General features: G+C 55.3%; 1 protein-coding gene across 2 annotated transcripts in view; it reads left to right on the top strand.

The window, feature by feature from the left end:
• Nucleotides 1-17,290, top strand: part of TBCD (tubulin folding cofactor D) — a 185,994-nt gene that overhangs the window by 111,300 nt on the left and 57,404 nt on the right. For both annotated transcript variants that reach the window (XM_032177936.2, XM_032177934.2), the window contains 2 exons: nt 2,274-2,430; nt 16,266-16,323. In XM_032177936.2, the coding sequence (XP_032033827.1) occupies nt 2,274-2,430; nt 16,266-16,323 (215 nt within the window). The remainder of the gene's footprint in view (nt 1-2,273; nt 2,431-16,265; nt 16,324-17,290) is intronic.

The raw sequence follows: 17,290 nt of genomic DNA, 5'->3' as shown, positions 1-17,290 counted from the left end.
GGTGGGAGGTGGTCCGGTCCTGTAGAGGTGTGACTGCCGCAGTTGGGGCGGACTCTGGGAATGGCGCCGTGTCTGGATGTGGAGGAGTGAGGACGGGCCATCCCTGAGCTGCACCCAAGGGGAGGGCTGGCTGTGGCGGGGGCACCACACCGGAGGACAGCTCTGCTCTGGGCACTGGGCTTGAAGAAGCTGCAGCGCATCCAGGTGGGGTGTCCTGAGGAAATGAGGCTTGGAGAGGGGTGGGCCCCTGCCTGGAGCCCTGGCAGGCTGGGGAGACCTTGGTGTCTGGCAGGGACCCCGGAATGTCCTGCTGCTCCCCCGGGCCTCTGTGTGCAGCGCCCTGCGTCGTGGCTGGGCTAAGAGGGAGGCAGTTTCCCCCTCCTCACTCTGGCGAATTTCACATCCTTGATACCACGGTATCTTTGAACTTTCTATTTTGAGGAAAGTTCATTTTTATGTAGTTTTAGTAAGTGTATAAGCGTGATAATCTTATTAAAAGTAATCACCATATGTATATAAAATACACCAGGCAGAAACATCCATTTTTATTGCTGTTTATAGAGAATAAAAGATCCTTAGATGCAAAAAGTCAGAGGGGAAATTCGCATATAATATTCGTAGTCCTACAGTTGTTGCTTATGGTGTTTTGCCTGAGACCATTTCTAGGTGCATTTTTCTGGGAGATAATGTATCTGATGACAGTTGCACGTGCAAATAACCGGCCTCTCATGTATCCATCCTGGAGTGCCTTTTCTCAGACTGTGTGTGGTGTTAGTGAACGCGATTGGTGGGTGTGAAGTGTACAGACGGCATGTGCATGGAGTGGGTTGCGTGCAGAGCCCTGAATGAGATCCTGGCGTGTGCGTGGAGTGGGTTGCGTGCAGAGCCCTGAATGAGATCCTGGCGTGTGCGTGGAGTGGGTTGTGTGCAGAGCCCTGAATGAGGCCCTAGCGTGTGGGTGCTTCAGTGTGAGGGCCACCTGGGGAGGAGTGCTTGTCTGGGGAGGCGGAGCTGGGTTGGAGGCTTGGAGGCTTGGGTGCTCCTCCTGGCTCTGTGGGTCTCCACTGCTGGCTTCATAGCTGTGTTCCGTTTTCTTTGTTCAGCAGTTGATCTCAAGTATTTATTCCAAAGCACTTGAAATACATGAACCTAATAAATCGAACAAATACAGTAAAACTTTAGCTCCTTGGAACATCCCAATATACTTACTCCACGTCCTAAAATCCTCTCATGTCCGTGTAAAAAATCATGTGTAGCCTGGGCAACATGGCGAGATGCCATCGCTACAAAACATTTAAAAAGTTGCTGGGTGTGATGGTGGCATGCCTGTAGTCTCAGCTACTCGGGAGGCTGAGGAGAGAGGATCGCTTGAGCCTGGGAGGTGGAAGGTGCAGTGAGCCAAGATTGTGGCACTGCGCTCCAGCCTGGGAGACAGAGCCAGACCCTGTCTCAAAAAAATAAAAAATAAATGAAATCAGACACGTGTGTGATGTCAAATTACTCATTAACCCACTTTTGAATGGAGCTGGAAGGATAATCCACACCTACCTCGGATTTCCCTATGTAGCTGTTTTGCATAGAAACCCTGCATGGATTATTCTTGAAGTCAGCACTGTAGGAGCCATGGCCGGCTTTGCATTTTCATCCTGGTTCACCCCAGACCTGCTCTGGGCAGAGCCAGGCATCCCCTGGGATGCTCTGCCTTTGCGTGTCCACAACAATACGATTCCAGGCGCTGCCCGGCATCTGCGCCTCTCCCTCCCCTAAACCGGCAGCTCTTTTTCCTCCCCTAAACTGGCGGCTCCTCTCCCTCCCCTGAACTGGGGGCTCCTCTCCCTCCCCTGAACCGGCGGCTCCTCTCCCTCCCCCTCCCCTGAACCGGCGGCTCCTCTCCCTCCCCCTCCCCTGAACCGGTGGCTCCTCTTCCTCCCTGCCTGGCGGGAGCTGCGTTTCCTTGAGTCTCCTCAGACTCGGCAGACCCCTGGGTGGCATCATGTGCTGTTCTGAAGGAGCTTTTGCTTCATGTCACTTGAAAAAAATCCTTTCACTGGATCTGAGTTGGTGAGCATGCGTCTTCCTTTCAGAGGTTTGTTTTCTGACCAGGCCGTGGCTCTCACGGGAGCCCCGAGCCTCTGGGTGGGCTCCACGTGGCTTGCGTGCCTCACTCATCTGGCACCGTGACCGCGCTCCGGCCCTGAGCCCCACTTCTCTGAAGCCTCACGCGTTGCCCGTGAGGTCTGCTCCTCACCGTCTTTTCTCTTGTCCTTGCCCAGTCGTCGCCGTAATCCTGAAGGCGCTGACCTACGACGAGAAGCGGGGTTCCTGCAGCGTGGGCACCAACGTCAGGGACGCCGCCTGCTACGTGTGCTGGGCCTTCGCGCGTGCCTACGAGCCTCAGGAGCTGAAGCCCTTTGTGACTGCAATCTCGAGGTAGGCCCATTCGTCGAGGCGCATCGGATGCGCCGTGCCCCCGATGGCGCCGTGTGTGGTCTCCTCTGTGAGAGGTGTGCACGGCAGATGCTCATGAACAGGTGAAATTACTTGTCCAGAGGATCTGTGACAAAGCTACCGCTTGAAGGTCAAGCTCCTTTTCTGTGGGTGAGCAACCAGAGCAGAGTGTGTAGGAGGAACATTCTGGAGGTCTTGGCCACCCTGCAGGCAGCGGATTCTTGGGCGCAGGTGATCGGCACCCTGGGTGGCGTGGGAGGAAGCAAGTGGGGCACGGGAATCGCCTGTGCGTGCTGCCTGCGGTCGTGGGTCTTACCGAGAGGCGAATTCTGTCTCTATCTCCTTTCAAGTTCCTCTGGAATACAGCAGGCATGTTGGACACGGCAGTCTTCAGGTGGTGTTTGTTTTTGTTGAGGAGCTAGATTGTGTGTTTTGTGGACCAGCACTTGAGAGAATATTCAGTAGCAAGAGCCCTCGCTGGCATGCCTGATTTCAGTTCCTCTGAGATGGAAGTGAACACTTCAGAACCTCTGGGAGGTAGGAAGACATTTTTCCCTCTGGCTTCCTGATGAAAGAGCTGAAGCCAGCAGGTTTCATGGGGTCACCAGAACCCTAGAAGCTGTGCGGCCTGTGGCGGGCGGGGCTCCTGCCTCGGTGTCCAGCGCGCACCCAGCTGAGCCCCATAGTGGTGTCTGGTGCCAGGGACTTTCAGGATCTGATACTTTTTGCTTAGGAAACATGCAAAACAGATGTGCCCCCAGCGTAGGAAATGATTCGATTCAGTTCAGCCCTGTACGCTGGTTTTGTACACTGCTTTTGGACTGAAATGAGTTCTTTTGTGCTGAAGAAGGCAGGTGCTTCCTTTCTTGTTGTGCATGAAGGAGCTGGAGGTGGGACACCGAGGAAGGCGACTCAGCGTCACTGTCCGTCACGGGCGTGTGAGTCCACAGCTGAATCATCACGAGGTTTCACACCCGCGGTTCACCTGACAACTTTTACTAGGAAAATGAACTAGGGAAACTGACTTCAGAATTATGCCCAAGTCCTAGAAGCTCCTCCTACAGCTGTTCAGGAGCCGAGCGTCCCCTGCTTACTACAAGACGCCTGAAGGGGTCACGGGATGCAGTGTCTGAAGCTTCCCCCTGGAAGTGCACTGCTCCTTTTGATCTGGGTGGGGCGGGGCGCCGGTGGCACATGCCCCTGGTGGCAGGCTCAGGCTACTGTGCTGGGTCCCCTCTGCCCCGCACGCCCCGCGAGCACCAGCAGGGCCTCCCCGGCATGTGGCGGGGCCAGCGTTGGCCTGGGGCCCGCATGGCTTTGATCTCGTGGGGCTTCGGTTTTTGGACGTCCTGGGTGCGCCTCCACTGTGGCTCCCGGGTTCCCTCACGCACCCGGTGTAAGCGCCACTGGCTCTGTCCGACAAGCAGCTCGTTGTGAGGCACACGCTGGCATAGGCTCCAAAGGGTCTTGGTGACAGGCACTGCTGTTCCATCTTACTCAGTAGCGTCCGGAGAGGGACCTCAACCCTGTTACTTCCCTGGGTGTGCAGCCCGTGGCCGGCGTCTCGTAGGCTAGATTCTTGCATCAGAGCGAAGCCTGAGAGGAGCCGAGGGTCCTCCTCCTATCCAGGGAGACTGTGTGTTTCCCGAGGCAGCTGTGAACACGCACGTCCCTCCTGTCCTGCTCTTCTTTGGAGAAGAACAGTGCGGCTGGAGGGTGCTGGTGCTGGCCAGTGTGTTATGGAGAGAGTGGCTTACCTGAGGCCAGGGAGGTGTGGGGTGGCTGGGAGCAGGTGTGGCCTCTGTCCGCTGCTGTCCCCAGTGGCCACTCTGGCGGCGCTGCTGGGCGGGGGCTTGGCTGCTGGTGGTCTTCAGGGAGCAGTGCCTTGCAGAGTGGAGCAGAGAAGATGGAGAGGTCCGGCTTTAGGCCCCCACGGAGCTCCTGAGGCCCTGCTGTGTGCCTGTGCCGGCCTGCAGCCCTGCTGTCTCTGTGCAGGAGCTCTAGTGTGTGATCAGCCTCAGGAAAGGCTCTTCCTGTTACTTCCTTATCCCCTTGTCCTGCTCCTGCACTTTTAGGAAGTTGATCCTGCAACTAGGGAGTGAAAGCAAAAAAAATGTATCTTTCTTATTGTTTATATGAATAGTCACAGAACGAGAAAACTTTCTTAGGTTGGCATCTCATTCAGTTTCCTTAGCAACCCTGCGAGGTGGGCAGGGGCCACCATCATTCCGGTTTCACTGACTGAAGACACTTGTCCGGCACCTTGTGCCGGCGGCTTCTGAGGCAGGCCCATCACCTGGTGGCCAACGGCTTCTGAGCCAGGCCCGGCACCTGGTGGCCGACGGCTTCTGAGCCAGGCCCGGCACCTCGTGGCCGATGGCTTCTGAGCCAGGCCCGTCTGGGCAGCAGCTCCCAGGCCCTGGCCCGGGGCTCAGCTCTGCCTCGTGGCTGGGAAGCTCCCTTACCACCTGCTGTGAGGCCGTGGAAAGACCCTTAATTCAGATGTGTGACGGCTGCAGCTGAATCTGGCTCCTCAGATGGTGGTTCCCATTTCACAGTGAAAATCCTCACGGATTTCCTTTTCAGCCTCATATTTTGTCTAAGAGCTGTCAACGTCACTGGAACCTGGGCCTGCCCTTTGTCCTGCGGGGGACTCCCTGGTCCAGTGTCACAGGAGGAGTCGGGCCAGGGTTGAGGGCTGGCACAGGACAGGAAACCTCCACTCACCTGGGAGGGTGTCTAGGTGGGCACGGAACCCAGGGCCGTGTGTGGGCCATCACTCATTGGTTCTCTGTTTGGTTCTCAGCTGATCCTACTGGAGGGTGACTGTAATGAGAGTCTCCAGATCAGGTGCCGACTTCGGAGAGATGCAGGTGGAACCGTCCGAACACATCAAGTCCCCGCTACAGGACAGGGTTGGCAGCTCGGCTGGGGCCAGAGAGAAAAGGCACGAGCAAGAAAGTTCTTACCTAAGGCCCTGGACAGGCAGATAAATAACTTCGGCCTTTGGCAACGTTAGATGTCATCGTTCCAGAGTAAAATATCTCTAAAAACCTGCCGATGGACGGGGAGCCTGGCCTTGGTCTGGGTGTGGAGGGCTGGGGGCCGGCCAGTCGGTAGGTCCTGGTGCAGGCAGGCCCCGTGCTTCGTGGAGGTTGGCGCCGCTCGGTGGCCTGCTCGCTTATTCTTAGGCCTGATTCACAGAGGCTGGGGCCGCTCAGTGATCTGTTCGCTCGTCGTCAGGCGTGAACCTTCAGGGCTGGACTCCTGTTCTCTGGCGCAGTTTCCACAGGGGAGGCTGGGGCCGCTCAGTGATCTCTTCGCTTGTTCTCAGGCGTGAACCTTCAGGGCTGGACTCCTGTTCTCTGGCGGAGTTTCCACAGGGGCCCCTCTTTCTGCAGGGTCCTCTTTCTCACTTTGGAGCCCCTTGAGCCGCCCCTGCACAGGCTCCTGTTGGCCCCGTGAGGGTCCTGACCAGGGCTCCTCTTTTGGAGCAGCTGCTACGTGTGGACCGGCATGGGCATGGTCGTGGTCTGCCCAGCTGGGTGTGGGGTTGAGCCCATCATGCTGTGGGGGGCCCCCTGGGGGTGGTGTGGGGGGTCCCACTGTGGGAGGTGGGGTCGGGGTGAGTGTGACTTCCATCTGGGGCATGTTGGGCGGGCGTGCAAGGGGGCCCTGGGACTCCTGAGTTTCTCGGTTAGGCCTGAAGGACTGTAGGATGCACTATGGGCTGCAGGCTTGAAGAAGGATGTGAGTTTCTGGAGCAGCCTGAACTACACAGCCAGGGCCTCCCCGGCATGTGGCGGGGCCAGCGTTGGCCTGGGGCCCACTTGGCTTTGATCTCATGGGGCTTTGGCTTTTGGACGTCCCGGGTGCGTCTCCGCCATGGCTCCCGGGTTCCCTTGCGCGCACGGCGCACACCGAGCCAGCAGCTGCTGGGGCCTCAGGGCTCGCAGCTCACAGGCTTCTGACTCCTCAGCTCGGAGCTGGAGCTGGCGTTGTGCCCCTCGCCCCTTTACCTGTGCCGTCCTGGCCGCAGACCCAAGGGTGCCCTTGGAGCCGTGCCCGCCGGCCTGGGTGTCGGGCTTGTCCAACGGGTTCTTAGAGAACCTGGGCCCCATCCCTCCTTGGCCCATGCAGACTCCAGGCATCCGGCTGGGCGGGCTGTGAGTCAGGCTGCGCCAGGTGCGCGTGTGAGGTGCTGCTGGTGTGAGCCTCCCTGCCCAGGAGCCCTGCGCACCCGGGTATCGGTTGGGGTGTGCCCTTCCAGGTCTGCCTCCCTTGGTTTGTCATAGGTGACCACATTTTAATTACCAGCTTTTATGCCCGTCAATTTGGGAACGTGATACAATCTTGATTTCTCTAACTTTCACAAGCTCCTCGGTGGGTCCTGTAACAGTGGGTGCTTGGGATCAGAGCACCAGAGTGTAATTTTCGCAGGGAAATGGAAATGCCTGATACAGCTGGGCGGTGGCAGCAGCCGCTCCTCACTCTTCAGGTGCCTGGCTCTTCTGAGAGTCAATTTGGGGGTTTAGTGGCTCACTTTTTCTAATTGTTTCCTAGCTTTTTGCTAAAGAAACTTGGATTAACTGTTGTTTTGCCTCACGATGTGAGTTTATACTGTCCCTGTTTTATAAATATCAAAAGGGAGCTTCGTAGGTAACTTTTACCATGTTCTGAAGGTAGCATTGGTTTTGAAAACCTGATTTCCTCAGTGTTGCACACAGGTAGCTTAAGAGGTGGGATAACTGCTGGAGTAGCGAATGGATTTGCCTGAGAAGCCAAGTGCGATTCAGGGGCAGCGACAGTGCGAAGTTAAAGTGGGACAGTGGTTGTGTGTTATCTGCAAAATCCCTCCTAACCAGTCATCACAGTCTAATTTGCAAGAAGAAGAAAGCGGAGCCCTACGCTGCTGCTGCCATGTGCGTCCAGTGATTTCCTCACCTGAAACTCTTTTGTAAGCAGCTCGTGTTGACATCAGCTCTGCCGGGGCAGCCACAGGGCCCTCCCCTGCCGGGGGGCAGCCTGTGACTCTCGGCCCCCACCTGGAGCAAACCTGCCGAGCGGCGCGGCCCAGGGAGGATCCGCCGAGGCCTGCAGATCCGAGATCTCTTCCTCGGGGGCAGGACTGTCCTGGAAAATCAGGAAATGGCAGGCATTGCTCAGAGCTACGTCTTGTTCTCTCTCCCTGGTGTTTCTCAGTGGCACAGCTTCCAGGGGAAGACAACTGGTGTTTTTCAAGAAAAGTTAAGTGGCCATTACCGAGCAGAGTCCTAACCCCGTGAAACCCGGCAAATTCTGCCTCCACGTCAGCTCAGGTGTGACTCGAAAGCACTTAAAAAATTCTCATGTTTCAGCACTGTGTTGATTAGTGCGAGCTTTGGCTCTTCGGGGTTAGGAAAATTCAGTCATAGGCAGGTCCGGTATGATTTGCAACTTTCAAAAAACAGGATGGCTAAATAACAAATTACTAGTCTGATATTTTTTAAATGTTTAACTTTCAAATGACACAGAATTATTGTTTCTTAAGGTGAAAACAGTGTATTTGGCTTTTTATTGCTACAAAATGTTATATAAATAAGAAAACTTGAGCTGGGGTGAGGTCTGCACTTTGCTATACCTGCCGAAAATGAGGTGCCTGGAGCTTGGGGCACGTCGAGGCGTGCACTTCCCCTTGACTCGGACAGGAAAGAGAATCTCTTTCTGTTCGACACAGACCCTTTCTCTGTGTTGGGAAATCCTGGTGAAGTGTCACATAAGCTTCTCCAGCGAAAGCAAACGGGCGAGGACACCTAGGGCACGTTTCAGCACAGACAGGCTGGCCCTTCTCTTGGCCTTGCAGTGTCTCTCTCCAGGTTCCCGGGGACGGTAGATGAACGTGGTGACTCCCTCAGGGTGTTCCTGCGGGGGGAAACTGAGAGGCCCACGTGGGACGTTGGGTGCCCTGTTGGAGCAGTCCTTTAGGAAGGAGCTTTTATGTTTATATTTAACCAGCATCATTAAACCTGTTTGTATTTATTTCTCGATGAGCCAGTTCTGAGAATGAGAAAATAGAGCCGTTTTAATAATTAAATGTCCAAATCAGGACTGTTAAATTTGTTGTAGGTCCATATATAGTTGATTGGTTGAATTAGCTTGGGAGTCTGTGTTTTTCAGGCGTTGCTGTATTTTCTGTGAGGTTCAGTAAATATACACACAGCAGCAACTATTTTGGCTTCTCATGGCAGGAGCCAGCTCAGTTGAGGTGGGCCAGCTTTGCCTGCTGAAGCCCACATGGCTCCCCACGAGCTGGCCTCTGCACCGCTCTTGCTTCAGATGAGCTGCCCAGTGCTGTGGCCGTGGCTTTGCGCAGCCGTGTGGTCTGTGTCCAAATTGCTGAGTACTGCCGGGAGAGGGAGCCGGGAGCTCCTGTGTCTCCTGCTGTCGGCTGGTCTGGCTGCCTGAGCGGAGCTGTTGAAGTGGACTGAACAACAGTAACCTTAGAGGGTTAGAACTGGTTAGGATGGTAGATGATTTTAAGTTTCTTCTCTTTTTTCCATTCTTTCTTCATTAATCAATGTTCCATACTTTAGTAATTTAAACAAATAACACATTTCAAGAATTCAGTGTAAAATGTGACCTTTCAGTATTATTGGCTGGAGCCAGAGTCGATAAAGATACGAGCCTATGTTCCTCTTGTGGCAGGTGTTAAAGGAAACCAGAAATTCTTGATTAATATTTTTCCCTAGAACACATGGCTTTACGGGTTTTAAAAAATGAAGCTCTTGTTCATATGTTAAATATGACACAAATTTCTATGCATTCTGAAAAGATTTAGAATAAACTGCCATTTGTTGTTAAAAATAGCAGTTATATAACTTTTTTTTTTTTTCTTGAGACGGAGTCTTCCTCCGTCGCCCAGGCTGTAGTGCAACCTCCGCTGCAGTGAACCTCGGCTCACTGCAACCTCCGCCTCCCGGGTTCAAGCAATTCTTCTGCCTGCCTAGTAGCTGGGATAACAGGCGTGCGTCACCACCCCCGACTAATTTTTTTGTATTTTTAGTAGAGACGGGGTTTCACCGTGTTGTCCAGGCTGTTCTCGAACTCCTGATCTCGTGATCCACCCACCTTGGCCTCCCAAAGTGCTGGGATTACAGGCGTGAGCCACCGCACCCGGCTGTAGTTATATAACTTTTAGTTATTAAAAGATCACATTCATATATCTTGATCAGTTTAATGATTTCTAAGATATCATTAACAAAAGCCATTATGATGTATTGAAATAGAATTGATCTTAAAACGTTCGTGCTAATGTAACGTGAGTTCCCTTTAATTTTAAACCAGCATTTTTCTCTTATTTAGGCTATAGTTTGTTATAAAGAGTGTAGAGAGAAAAGGGAGTGCTTTTCTGTTAATAGAGTTTTTCTGAAATTAAACTCAAAATTTTCAGTTTCAAGTGGTGAAAGCAGTGTTAACAGAAAGTTTCCCAGATACTAATCCTGGGTCTTTTAAGATCTTTAGATAATTAGTTGCTTTCCAAAATAACTTTTAATTCTGAACTCATTTTAGACTTAAAGAAGAATTCCAAAACCAGCGGAGTTCTTCTAGACCCTCCACAGCGTTCTCCAATGTGAACATCTCACATTTGGAAGCCAGGAGGTGCAGTGTGGGATAAAGGCCACTAACAGGCTGGTCTGTCCGGGACCCCACGTGGCATCTGGTGGTCCTGTGCCCTTAGCCTCCTCTGCTCTGTGACAGCTCCTCAGTCTTTATCTTTCTTGATCTTGGGGCACTTAAAAAAATAGGTTTTATTGAGATGAATTCACTCGCCATAAAATTCACCCCTTTAGGGTCCACAGTTCAGTGGTTTTCAGTGTATTCTCAGACTTGAGGAGAAACCTCACCCCAGACAGAAGCCATGTGCACCAGGTCCCGTCGCCTGCTCCAGGCCCGGCACTGCCAGCCTGCTTTCCGCCCCTGTGGATTTGACCCTGAGACCTCCAGAGAGGACTGGCCAGGTGTTCTGTAGGACGCCCCTCTCTCTGTCTGACGTTTTCTCCTGCATTACTGGAAAGAGTGATGTGAGGTGACCTCCCTCCTCCGTGTGCTGGTGGGCCCATAGCGCCCCACCACGGGTCCTGCGTGGTCTGGACCTTGGTCCCTGGTCAAGATGGGGCCTGCCAGGTGCCTCCACTTGAGGGGACTGTGTTTTCCTCTGTAACTAGCAATGTTCTTGGGGGGTACGCAAAGGTTATGCAACATCCTGCTGTTTCTCCTTTGGTTTTCACCCCATCCGAGCTCTGTCCAAAGACCTTGTTGCGTGGTCTGGTGGTGGTTCCTGTGTCCCCACTCCGACGTTCAGTGATTGCAGCTTGTTCTTAAGGAAGGCTCATTCCTCTCCCAGCTTTATTTCATCATTCGCTCCTGCCAGCGTGGACTCATGGGTGCTCATCGTGTTTTGGGGGTTACCATCTAACACTATTGTTATTAATTTTGTTTGAGTTAAAATCTTAACACTGTTGTTATTAACGTTGCTCAAATTGCCCCAGCTTTGGCCACTTCAGGTTGGCTTCTGTGTCCTTTCCGCAAGATCCTGTTCTTTTTTTCCTGAGTGTTTTTTCCTTTCTTCTGGCACCACAAGATGCACCTGGCTTATCTTTTTGCCCCTGCCCCAGCCCTGGCATCCACCACTTCCCAGGAGTCTCAAATCCTCTCGGTGGAGAACCGTATTTGGAATCCAGGACGCCGGGCTTGGCCTCAGCTGCCTCTGGGTCCCCTCCCTCTGTAGCTGAGTGTGTGCCCCTCTTCACAGTCTGCATTTGCACAGACACCGGCTCTAGTCCAGCTTCCTCCTGGCCTCCCTTTGCTTGCTGCTTCTGGGCCTGCTGTGTAGCACGCTCTGCTGTCATGCATCTGCCATCATGCATCTGACGTGATTTCGGAGCTGCCAGCCCACACCTGTGTGAGCAACAGACTCACCACCCAGGGTGGGACGCTCTGTGCATCCTCCTCACCCTGGGCCTAGTGTTGCCAGGGCCATCGCTCAGGTCAGCCCTTCTGGCGCTGCTGGTCCGGGATGCAGCCGCGTCTGCCGGTTCCCTCCGTGCTGGTCCGGGAGGCAGACACGTCTGCCGGTTCTTTCTGTGCTGGGCTCCCCAGGTCTATGATTGTTGCTTCTATCTGCATGTGAATGTGTTCTACAAGTCGAGCACCAAACAGGACAGTCCATCTCCCCCCAAAACTCCCCAGTCTGCTCCCCAACCCTGGGCCACCATGGGTCTGATTTTGGTCCTGATAGTTTACCATTTCTGGAGTGTCTTATAAACGGAAATAATCAATAGGCTTTTGATTCTGGCTTCTTTGACTTGGCACAGTGCCCTTAAGACTCATCCCAGTGATCCTTCCTCTTTTTTGGAGTGGTGTATTGTTGGACAGACCTGGCAGTCACAGTCTACCCAGTGATGTTTCCTTTTGTCGTGGAGTGGTATGTTGCTGGACGGATGTGGCGCTCACAGGCCTACCCGTCTCCTTGGGTGTCTCCGGTCCTTTCTGGAGGCTCAGAGGGGCTCAAGGGAAGACTCTGCTTCCTTGCCCGAGTTGCCCACATTCCTTTGCTCATGGGCCCTTCATCCACCTTCACAGCAAGCCACATCCACGTCTCGCTTCATCCTTTGCGTACCCTATGCCTGTGGCCCTTTCTTCTGCCTCCTGTGTCTGTCCTTCCTTCCTCCTTCCTGTATGTATTTATTTCCTTACCTGTCTACTTATCAGTCTGTCTGGATGGGGTCTTGCTGTGTTGCCCAGACTGGACTCAAATTCCTGGGCTCAAGGGATCCTCCTGCCTCTGCCTCCCACAGGCAGATGGAGCACAGGTGTAGCCAAGGCCGCTGGTGTGTACCACTGTGTTCGGCACCCGCTGGGCTGCAGGAATAATCCAGGGCCCTCTCCCCATCTTAGGGTCAACTGATTGCCAACCTTAATTCCCCTCTGTCATGTAAAGGAACATGTTTGAAGTGGGACAACCCTACCTTTGGTAGTGGGTATTATTCTGCTGAAGACAAGGTTGTGGACAGATGTGCTGTGACCAGGGTAGTTGGGCTTATGACTTTGTTGTTGTTTACGTGGAGGAGCTGAAAGACCTGGGTGTGCTGCTGGATGCCCCAAGGATCTGGCAGGAGGAGGCGTCCAGGCCCTCAGGGCAGGTAGCGGGTGGGCCTCCGTGGTGTTGGGAGGCGCTGGGCCCGGAGGTATCAGCAGGAACTGCAGGGCCCCTACCGCAGGCTCCCTACACAGTGACGCCCGTCTGTCCGTCCGTCTGTCCACAGGAGCAGGAGGGGCTGGGCGGGGAAGACGCAGGGTCTGTCTGAGCATAGCAGTGACCTGTACGTGAGGGACTTTGTTGTTGCCGTCTCCCCAGGGTGCAGAGGGTGGTGGTTTGTGGCCATCCTTGCAGTGTGAGTGAGCAAGTGGCCGAGGGGTAGACTTTGGACGGCTCCAGGCAGAACTCGGGGAAGGAAGCCGTGTACTCTCGTAGCTCTGGGCTGTTTGTGGCTGTGGCCACAGAGGGCAGGGCCTCGGGGCAGGGAGGCCAGTGCTTTTGAGAAGGGCCTCCCCCAGCCCTCAGAAGCTTCCCACCCTATTCCCCTTGGGCTCCATCCTTCTGTTTTTTTTCTGGCTCTGGTTCCTGGCATCTGTTTGCAAGGCTGGCTGGACACTGCAACCACCTGGGCTTGCTGCTGTGGCCTGGACGCTGGGGTCTCTCTCGGCCTGGTGGTGGTCTGCATACCAGAGCTGAGAAGCGGCCCTGTGGTAGAAGGGGGCCTTTCCACACTGAGACCACAGACTGTCCCTGCAATAAGCAAGCATTTCTCTGAAATGTGAGATAAACGCTTTATCCGCTGGTGATCCGTGGTTGTTAGTAATTAAACCAAGTAAACGGTAGCTCATTCGGCCAGGCCGCTTGCCGCCAGTGAGGGGTGCAGAGCTTCTGCAGCATCCCGGGGAGGTCCCGGAACGTGGGTCTGGGCTGTGCTGATGCTGGAGCAGCCGGCGGGGAGAGCTGCTGGGCCACTCCTGACAGCCCCGCACCCGCTCTGGATGGAAGCTTCTCGCTCCCAGCCCATACGGGCCTGCTGCGGGGGCTGGAGGGGCCCCTCTGCTTGAGCCTCGGGGTTCCCCGTGCCTACATGCCCTGCTGGCTTTGCCCGTGGTTGGTGGCCGTGTTTTGGGCTGCGTTGATGTCGTTGTGGAGCCCGCTCTGGGCCTCGGCACGTCTGAGCTTGATTGGGATGGAAAATGCACCTGGTGGTTTGTAGTATGTTGTTTCTGTTTTATTTAATTTCATTTGCCATTCTTATTCAAAAGATGCTTCCTACGTTTGTGCTATATTGGTAGTTTAACTTCCCACCCTTTCCATCCACGAATTTGTTTTTATTGTGGTTCTCAGTGACCACACTCTAGGGGTCCTTTCTCTCCTCTCTCCTCTCTCCTCTCTCTCTCCTCTCCCCTCTCTCCCCCCCCCCCCTCCCCTCTCTCCTCTCTCCTCTCCCCTCTCCCCTCTCCCAGCTCTTCCTCTCCCCTCTCCCCTCTCTCTCTCCTCTCTCTCCTCTCTCCTCTCCCTCTCTCCCCTCTCTCTCTCTCTCTCTCTCTCCTCTCTCCTGTCTCCTCTCCTCTCTCCTGTCTCCTCTCCTCTCTCCTGTCTCCTCTCCTCTCTCCTGTCTCCTCTCCTCTCTCCTCTCTCTCTCTCTCTCCTCTCCCCTCTCTCCTCTGCCTTCTCTCCTCTCTCCTCTGCCTTCTCTCCTCTCTCCTCTCCCCTCTCCCCTCTCTCTCTCCTCTCTCCTCTCTCCTCTCTCCTCTCCTCTCCCCTCCCTCCCTCCCTCCTAGGCAGAGCCTGTGAGACTTGCAGGCATTTCCCCAGAACCCAGGCCCTCTTGGCCATCTGGCTGCTGCCCCACCCAACCTTTGGCCTCTCCTGGGGCTCCTGGATGGTTGGGCGTCCCGAATCCCCAGCAGCAGAGCGCTTGGTCACAAGGCCCGAGTCACATGCCCCAGCTTCTCCGAGGAAGTGCAGAGTCCAGCCGCAGGGAGGACTTTCTCAACCGGCCCTGGGGCCAGCTGTCCTGCTCCTCCTTGTTTGCTGTGGGCTCACCTCTGTGGGCTGCTTACTCAGACCCACTTGCACCCATGGGACCTTCCCACCCGTTTCTCCTGCCTCCTTCAGTCTGTGCCCAGCACCCCGCTGTCAAGCCCCTTCCCCCCAGCCCCTGACGCTGGACACGTTGGAGGAGACTGTGGCCCTGTGGCATGTTCTGGGCCATCTCCAGGGCCTGGAGTGGGCACCTGTGCCCAGCGCTGGAGGCTGGGGGACAAGTGCTCTCTCTGATAAATGCCCCCGAGTTTCAGTTCTGTGGCTGTAGTGTGTAGGTCTCCTAGCCCAGCATCCGCGAGCCCACGCCCTGGGGACTCATGGGGCCGAGGAGAGAGGAGCGCAGAGAACATGAGGATACATGAGCCCCTTGCCTGAGAGGTGTGCTGTAAACCCGGAGAGCAAGTGGGCCTGGGTATGGGGCGACAGACAGTGTGAGACGTGGGAGAACAGACGGGATGTCACATGCATTGCGGATGGCGGGGCTGGCACCTCACACACACGCCCTGGAAGTCAGGGTGTGGTGCTGACGGTGTCTGCGCTGCCGGGCTGGAGCGGAGCTTGCTCTCTCTGCAGTGGGTGCCGCTCACTTTTCCTCAGCTGGATGTATCTTTCACATTTAGCTTGTTTAACAGCAGAGTTGGTGAGAGGGCGCACACCTGGCGTCACCATTGTCCCACATGCATGTCCCCGGCGTCCTTCATGTTGATGCGGGCCCCGCCCCACGGCTCAGGTCTGTCAACGTCCCTGGAACAAGGCAGAGCACTTGGGCCCTGGGAGACCTGGAAACCAGGAACCTCAGAGGCGCTGGCGGCCGTGGAGGCTGCTTATCTCTGCGTCTGAAATTCTATTTTCCACCTTTTCCCTTTAGGCTGCTAGGAGGCGCAATCTCTCAAGCTTTTCTTAGAAAGGATGATTGTCCTCCACCCTGCCCCAACCCCTCTGTGTTCTGTGCAATGTCTGATGAGAGTGTTCTGGGTTATTCACAGTAACTAAGCTGGGTGATCTCACGAGAGGATGTAATGAAGCCCAAGGAGCCTGGCGGGGGCCAGGAGAGGCCTTGCTCTGAGTGTGGCTCACGCGGGGCAGCGCCTTGGCGTCTGTGTGTGGTGTGGCGGTTTTCCTGCCACTCTCTGGAAGGGGCCTCTGCCAGACGCTTTGCCTTCAGGGCCTCAGGCCCCTCTGGGCACGGTGGGTGTTCACGTGTTTCTGCAGGGTTAGGCTCTGTGCGCGGCGTGGTCTGCAGGACCTGGACAGCCCCTGCCCTGGGGCATTTGTGTTGGCCACCTTGGTTTGCCCCCCGTCCAAACGCTGCCAGTTCTCGTCCTCCAGGGCACCCCGTTTCTGTCTTTTTGTTCACCGGACCTCCCCACCTCCCGCGCCGCACCACCACAGCAGGCCAGGTGCGTTCTGCCCCCAGGCCCTGTCCTCGTGGCTCTTTGATCCCGCGCCCTCAGTGTGCGCCGTCTCGTGGCTTTCGTTAGAACCAGGGTCGGCCACCCCCAGCTCCCACGTGGCATCCGGTGTCTTGGGGGTCACATGTGTCGGTCGGCTCGAGCTGCGTGTTGCCTGTGGGGCATGTCTGAACCTCAGGTGGGCCTGAGTCGTGAGAGCAAGGCTTTCTCATCGATACTGTGTGGTCTGTACTGTTTTGCAGAATTTCTTTTTAATTAATCCTTTCTCTTTTTCACAGTGCACTGGTGATCGCTGCGGTGTTTGACCGAGACATAAACTGCAGAAGAGCAGCCTCTGTAAGTTTTCTCATTTTGATATTTCCTTTCCTGAAGGTGGGGGGTGGGCCTGGTCTCCCCGATGCTCCTCTGTGCACTGCCGCCTGGCCAGCTCACCCGTGCACAGCAGGAGCCGCGAGGGAGCTGCTGAGGGTGCCAGCTGCGGGCAGGCCACGGGTTCTTACTGTCTCTGGGTGTTGGGAGAGCCGTGGTCTTCAGCGTGTGAAGGGCAGTCAGGGTTAAGCATCCCCAGAGCTGCAGCCATCACTGCTGGGGGTTGATGGGTGATGCAGGCGAGTGGGAGGTGCCCGATGACAGGTCTCGGTGCAGGCAGCTGCGTGCTGAAGACACAGAAGAGAGTGGGTTCTGCGAGGGTGGCCAGAATGTGGCGGCGGGACGGGTCACTCACCAGTTGGCTTTGAACCTTGGGAGGGGCTGTTGCGAGCAGTGGTCAGCTCTGCTTCTCCTGGCTACACTCGCCTGGGCCTTGCTGGATGTGGGAGCTGCCTGCAGGACTGGGTGCGTCTTGAACACAGATGGCTGGTTTCCTCTAGAGAGCCCTGTGACGTTTGGGGTGAATTCTGGGTGTGAGGAGCTGTAGCAACTGCTGCCGCGCTGACCAGGCTACTTCATTTGGCTCAGAGCTGGGCTGGAGTGAGGCCTGTGTCTCTTGGGACCACAGAGAGCTGGCAGTTGAGACGGTGGACCAGTCTCAAGATAAGAGTCTTTATTTCGGATACAGATAAGACGCTGAACACGTTTTAAGAGGGTAAGAACAGAGAGGCAGCACTTTGAGAAAGATGGAGGGGTGAGGTTGGCTTTTGGTGATGGGATGGGCCCCACAGTTCCTCATGGGCTTGAGCTGCTGGAACTCTGTGTCCAGGCTCAGCATAGCCGGCTTAGTGGGAACCTGTTGAGGGAGCCGTTCACACTCCCTGATACTGTCAGACTTGGTGGCCAGTGGACCAGGTGGAAGGCGTGCTGGGAC

This window comes from Hylobates moloch, unplaced genomic scaffold, assembly GCF_009828535.3.
Source record: "Hylobates moloch isolate HMO894 unplaced genomic scaffold, HMol_V3 SCAFFOLD_15, whole genome shotgun sequence".
NCBI lineage: Eukaryota > Metazoa > Chordata > Mammalia > Primates > Hylobatidae > Hylobates > Hylobates moloch.
Note: the sequence above shows the minus strand (reverse complement) of the source record. Positions and strands in the feature narration are given on the sequence as shown.